Source organism: Nuphar pumila, chromosome 5, assembly GCF_984573655.1.
Source record: "Nuphar pumila chromosome 5, dmNupPumi1.hap1.1, whole genome shotgun sequence".
NCBI classification, from domain to species: domain Eukaryota; kingdom Viridiplantae; phylum Streptophyta; class Magnoliopsida; order Nymphaeales; family Nymphaeaceae; genus Nuphar; species Nuphar pumila.
In genome coordinates this window covers 44,537,623-44,544,260 of record NC_143253.1, presented here as the reverse complement: position 1 = coordinate 44,544,260, position 6,638 = coordinate 44,537,623, and the positions used below count along the sequence as shown (strand labels likewise).

General features: G+C 37.0%; 1 protein-coding gene across 1 annotated transcript; it reads left to right on the top strand.

Annotated features, from left to right (window-relative positions):
- Window positions 1–1,412: 1,412 nt before the first annotated feature.
- Window positions 1,413–3,459, top strand: LOC149837480 (peroxidase 4-like). Its single transcript, XM_090007395.1, has 4 exons — window positions 1,413–1,622; window positions 2,360–2,551; window positions 2,765–2,930; window positions 3,058–3,459. The coding sequence occupies exons 1-4, from the start codon at window positions 1,413–1,415 to the stop codon at window positions 3,456–3,458; spliced, it is 969 nt and encodes a 322-aa protein (XP_089863521.1). The 3' UTR covers window position 3,459.
- Window positions 3,460–6,638: the final 3,179 nt, after the last annotated feature.

Genomic DNA, 6,638 nt, shown 5'->3' with positions numbered 1-6,638 from the left:
AATTTGATAGGAAGCGACCCTTGCATGGATTCTTTTTTTTTATGAAAATAATGTTATATTTTTTAAATCATCGAATTTTTGGTGTTTTTACAGCTGTTGATTTCTATGGGTTCAGATTTGATCAAAACAAGTCAAAACAATGAGATCCCAGGGTGTCCCAGGGTGTGTATATAGGGCATGATGTTAAGGATGACTGGATCCCGTCCCCGTGCTCTACTCAATGAGAGAGAGAGGTATTTAAAATTGACTTGGCAATCAGGCGACTAGTTTTTTTTACTCGGAAAAACCACCCCAGGATCATAGACTTAGTCGCGCTGGCTCTGTACCGTTCTTACTGTCGCTGTCCTGGCAGTGTAAAACTCCAAGTGCTTACCACATTGAAACGGTAGAATTAGTATGCCTAAGATTTAATCTACGCTTCCTTTTTTTTTAACATAAATGAACCTAATGCTTGAGGCAGGCTCAACTCAATGGGGTCGTTGCAAATGCATTGCATATGCTTGCTTTCAATACGTATTGATTTGACTTTTCTTCTTATTCGATCATATTATTTTAACTATATATCAGAGTGTAACTAAAACTTCTTATCTTCATAAAGAGACGTACACCAGCAATGAAATAACTTAAACAGGAATTGGCAAAAAAAAGGTTATCATTGACAGATTCAACAGGACAACTACTGCTACTAACTCGGTTTTATAGATGAATTAGGTGTGGTTTATATCATCTAACATAAATTGCTAAAAGTCTATATCTATGTTATCCATTTCTAGATGGTTGGCTTCAAATGCTATTATTGAAGGACATCCACTTGTGGAAGTGTGCCAAGAAAACACATGGATCAGTAGATATTCTTGGATTAGTTATTCTTCTATTAACCTGAAGGTGTAGTTAAGTGGACTTGATCGCTATTGACTTGTGCGTTAGTTTTGTTCCAACATAGTCATGAGTAACCAACGGGGGCTGTTTGGTAGGAGCAGTTTGTGCAAGTCACAATGTGATGGGACGTTGTAAGTTCCAGCACCACTGGTTTGGGTAGTTGAACAAGTACCTGGTTGTATAGCCATCAGTAGGACTTGTCCACTGGAAAGGAGGGGGCTAGCTTTAATCCCCCTGCTTGATCATAAAAAGAAAAATTACTGATTGAACTCTCTTCTGAGTAAGATACTACTCCTTGGAGGAGAAGCAAAAGAAAACACTGACAATTTGACAGATGTACACTCCCCTAGGCGTGTTTAGAACCAGGAACTAGTCACATGTTTAGGTATAGAGTGAGAGAGAGAGGTGTGCAGGTGGGATGAGGTCAATGTCATTGGCATGCTAAGATGCCTACTTGTTATAAATAAGGAATGGCACTCCTTTAATTGTCAAGCTTCTTGTGCCTTGGTGAACGTTAGATAGTCACACTCATAATGGCTTCCTACCATACACTTGTGGCTACACTCTCCGTTTTTGCACTCTTCCTGGGGTGCTCCTATGCTCAACTCGTCCCTGACTTCTACTGTGAGACTTGCCCCAACCTCTTCCCCACGATTCAGTATAAGGTCCACTTAGCAGTGGCCCAAGAGAAAATGATGGGGGCATCCCTTCTTCGTCTCTCCTTCCATGACTGTTTTGTCAATGTATGATTGTCATCTCTCTCTCTCTCTCTCTCTCTCTCTCTCTCTCTCTCTCTCTCTCTCTCTCACACACACACACACACACACACACATACAAAACAACAAGTCATTCGTGCAATCTGTCTTACCGTTACAAAGAAATTGATTTTTTTTTAAATAATACAAAGAAATTGATGGTTCCATAGTCAGGTCATATGGGTACACTGGTGACCACCATTCATTGTTTTTGTTGAATTTGGATCAGTTGCTAACCAAATTCTTGGATACGACAGTATTTGGATTTTTGGGGCAGGGACCTGCTTCTGAACGAATTGTTCTGAACAAGAGTTGCACGCTCCTAGAGGTGCGACTCTTTTGGCCAGAAAAATATATAGGGATGCAAGGGATACAACAGTCCCAACTTTTTGTTCCGTGTTTGCTTACACTGTGGGCCCCATATGGCTTGGGACGTCCTGCCAATCAAACGCCTCATTTGTCTTAAGGATATTCATAGTCCCCTAGAAGAAGGGATCTAGTTCGATGGGTGGGCGTGTGTCCCACTCATGACTTGTTTCACTTCTGTTCTTGTTGTAGCCCATCTTTCTTTTTTTCTTGAATTCTTTGACCAAAGTTTTGTTTTTCTGCTTTCTTTATGCAAATTGATTGGGCTCGGCATATCCATTTCCTTGAATCTGAGGATCATTAGGGCAATGGGTGGGACACATGGTTTATGCTTGACCGTGTTCTATGTTCTGTCTCAGGGATGCGATGCTTCTATTCTCTTAGACGACACACATGCATTTATTGGAGAAAAAAATGCTGCTCCAAATGCTAACTCTCTCAGAGGTTTTGAGGTGATTGATGATATCAAATATGCAGTAGAGGAGGTATGCCCTGGTGTTGTCTCCTGTGCTGACATACTCGCCATTGTTGCTAGAGATTCCGTTGTTGAGGTGAGCTCATTAGATATTAAGAGTTTATTTCTCCTTGTTTCTTATACCTCAAATCTTTCTTCCCCATTTTTTGGTTAAGCAATTTTAATCCAAATAGTTCCCCCGTCGTCAACACCAAAAATTCATTAAAAATAAAAAAAGAAGTCATGAATATTTTCAAAGCTTACATATAAACTCCTAATTGCATAATTGTTCATATATGTTTTGAAACAGTTAGGAGGGCCTAGTTGGGATGTGAAATTGGGAAGAAGGGATGCCAGAACAGCAAGCCAAGCTGCTGCCAACACCAGCATCCCACCTCCCACCAGCAATCTTGATCAACTCATCTCTAGCTTTTATGCACAAGGCCTCTCTGTCCAAGATATGGTTGCTTTATCAGGTATCATCTCTCTCTCTCTCTCTCTCTCTCTCTCTCTCTCTCTCTCTCTCTCTCTCTCTCTCTCTCTCTCTCTCTCTCTCTCTCTCTCTCTCTCTCTCTCTCTCTCTCTCATTTTCTGTGAAAGCAGGAGCCCACACCATTGGCCAGGCACGGTGCACCAGCTTCAGAAACCGCATATATAATGAGAAAAACATAGAAGGTTATTTTGCCAAGACAAGGCAAGAGAGCTGCCCAAGCACTAGTGGCTCAGAGGACAACAATTTGGCACCTCTTGATGTACAGACCCCAACATCCTTTGACAACTACTACTACAAGAACCTCCTTGCCTACAAGGGCCTCCTCCATTATGATCAGCAATTGTTCAATGGTGGCTCCACAGACTCCATAGTTCGAACCTACAGCGAAAAAACAGACGCGTTCAATGCAGACTTCATCGCAGCCATGATCAAAATGGGAGACATCAAACCACTAACAGGGTCCAGTGGAGAGATAAGGATGAACTGCAGGGAAGTGAATAATTATTATTGAGAAATGCTTCAGCATTTGTTGTGTGGGTGTGAATGAGTGTGATAGTGTGAATATGCTTTTCCTTTCTGTTTCTCCCATTGTTCAGAAGTGTTTGGTCAGCCAGACTAGACCAAAAAGAAAAGGTGTGGTGATGAATTGGCTTTCTGCCAAATTTAAATAAATGGAAAATGCTGAACTTTGTGCACTGCACAATTTACTTTTATGTTCCATACTTATCCATAGCCACCAAAAGATATTAAATTCAGGAAGTGTAAGACCTCATGAAGGTTTCAATTTTAGATGTATGGTATAATCACTTGACCAGTAACTCATCTAAACACTGCCAATATATATATATATATATATATATATATATATATATATATATATATATATATATAGATATATAGATATAATACATCCATGCTAAATGAAATATGTATGTTAAATTAAACATGATAAATGAGTTTTTTGGGCTTTTTACGGTTTATTTTGAAATTCTGGTCATACATATGTGGTCTATGTACTTGATTTTATAGTTCAGATCTTGAAGCATTCAATTCGGACACATGGGTGGGTTTTTATAAGGTTTGAAAATTCAAAGGTCCAAAATCTTTGTAGATTTTCTTGTCAAAAAAATTCTTTGTAAATTTTTGATGCACCAATTATCAGTTTTTTTCAACAAAAACACATGATCCAGGAGTGGATTTCTAGTAAACCGACCATGCCCAACACATTTATGAGGTCAGAACCGTAAAAAAATAATGAAAATGCCGAAAAACTTATTCAATAGGTTTGATTTAGCACACACACACACACACACACACATATATATATAAGTGGTAGCTGTGCAACCCTTAGGTGTGCAGCTACAGGTGGAATGCCACTGGCCGTCCATCATCACGTGTGATGGATGGCTAGCATGCGAAAAGCACCCAAAAAATGCTGAAAATGTATTTTTGCACGTTTTCTAGGCTTTATCAGCAGTTCTGAAGTGTCACTAAAGGTCGCAGTTCTGCTGGGACCTTTAGCAGCTGTTGAAACCATTGCCAACACCCAGGGGGATGTGTCCGACATTATTAAAAAGGCTTTTTAGTGGCGGGCACAAACTACTGCTACAGCACGATTTTGTGCAAAAATGACACTAAACATCCATCACTTGCCTGATGAACATTCAATAGCATTGCACTATGGTTGTGCCCCTATGCATCACTCACATATATATGTATATATATACCTATACAAGAAAATGGAAACCTACTAAATGAAACATGATAGTGGATTTTCTTTGTTTTTTTCAAAATTCTGACCCCATAGATGTGTTCATCACAATTGATTTACTAGAAATCGACACTTGGATCATGTATTTTGTATAAAAAATGGTATTTGAAACCTCAAAACTTCATTGAAAATTGTAGGTTGTTGATTTTTGAAACCTTATAAAAACTTATCCATGCATCAAAATCAAATGTTCAAAAAAGTGATTCATAAAAAACAAACATATAGATCACGTATGTACGGTCAGAGTTTCAAAAAACACTAGAAATTCATGAAAATCCAATAGTATGTTTCATTTAATCGGTTTTGTATTTTATAGGTTTTCTAAAACACCAAAAATTCATGAAAATCCAATATATATATATACACGAAAAATAATCATATTGTATGGAAAAAATGGTGCATTTCCTAAAATGCCTCACAATTTACCAAATCCACTTAATAGACAATATCCAAGGTTCTCAATTTTCTCTTGTTGCTTTTACCTCTCGCAGGTACGAATTTTTTATTTTTGCACATTATGACACTAAATTAATACACCCATAGAACTCATCAACATCACATCGGAGGTTGTGATATTACAAAATAGATTATGAGATTCCAAACAATTTATGAAACTTGTGACGAGCTTCGCACAATCACCAACTACACCCATAAAATTTGTGAAATTCGGATAATTGTGAAATTACTGATGAGTATTTCATGAAGTATTGCAAAATTATAAAATATTTGTGAAAGTCTGGTATTGTGAAATCTCTTAATTGAATCACACTCATATTGAAAAATTACTTTTTTTTGCAAAATTTTGTCCCATATAAATGACGCTTCTTTTTGTAATCCCTATCTTTTTATCCAGATGCCCTATTTTTGCAACCCTTTATTTTGTGGTCCCAAATTCTTTCAGTGATGTTTTAGCAACATTCTAATGACATTTACATGAATAATTTGATGCGCAGTGACTTTGAGAAAATCCCTCATCAACAGTAGTTCATCGGTGGTGGAAAACCTCAAATTTTGGCCTTTCTACAGTGAGTCTTTTTACGAATCTCTTTCAAATATTCTGGTAAAACCATCGACAATGACTTCATTAAAGACCCTCAACCGAGTACTTTTTCGGTAAGATTACCGACAACTAGGTTTTCTAGTGAATAGTTTTTTACTATTGTTTTTCTGGTAAAAACATATTTTTTTAAATTATTGTATGTGTCATTTACGTCTATTATCTAGTTTACTGTTGTTAGCGTTTTTTATTACGAGATGGCATCAAAGTTTGTTTCATGTATATTATCTAGTTTACTATTGTTTTGGTTTTTGCAGGTATATTATCTAGTTTATTATTGATATCGTAGGAATTAATTTTTTTATTATGAGATGGCACCAAAGAAGAGAAAAAATAAACAAGTTACACCTACCAACACAAAGAAGAAAAATAAAGGCAGAATCAACCTAACATGCAGAATAAACCTGAAGAACCTTTTGCATTTGATGGTTACATGTTGTTTCATGACACATATCTTGACATGTACAATAATCTTGCAACTCTGATAGATAGGGATCCTACTCCAACATCAAAAATCTAGCTTTAGATCTTGTCCAGAAAAAATACAGCCTCAATGATCTCCACTCATCCAATTTGTTGTATGCAATTCCAACAAGTGAGCTGCTAAAATTTTCAAACTAGCCGAAAAGTGTTGCTGAATTTGAAAAAAAAAAGTTGATGATATTACGGTCAAATATTTATCTCCTATCTTGAAAGCATCGAAGGAGGGGGAGGGGTGTAAAACCTGAGATAATATTAGTTAGAATTGATAATGGTTAGTTGTTGAATAGTCACACTTAATAATCCTAATTAAACAAAATTTGAGAAAAATCAAATAGCATGTAAAGAAGGAGTCTAGAAGATAGTTTTTTTTTCTAGAAAGG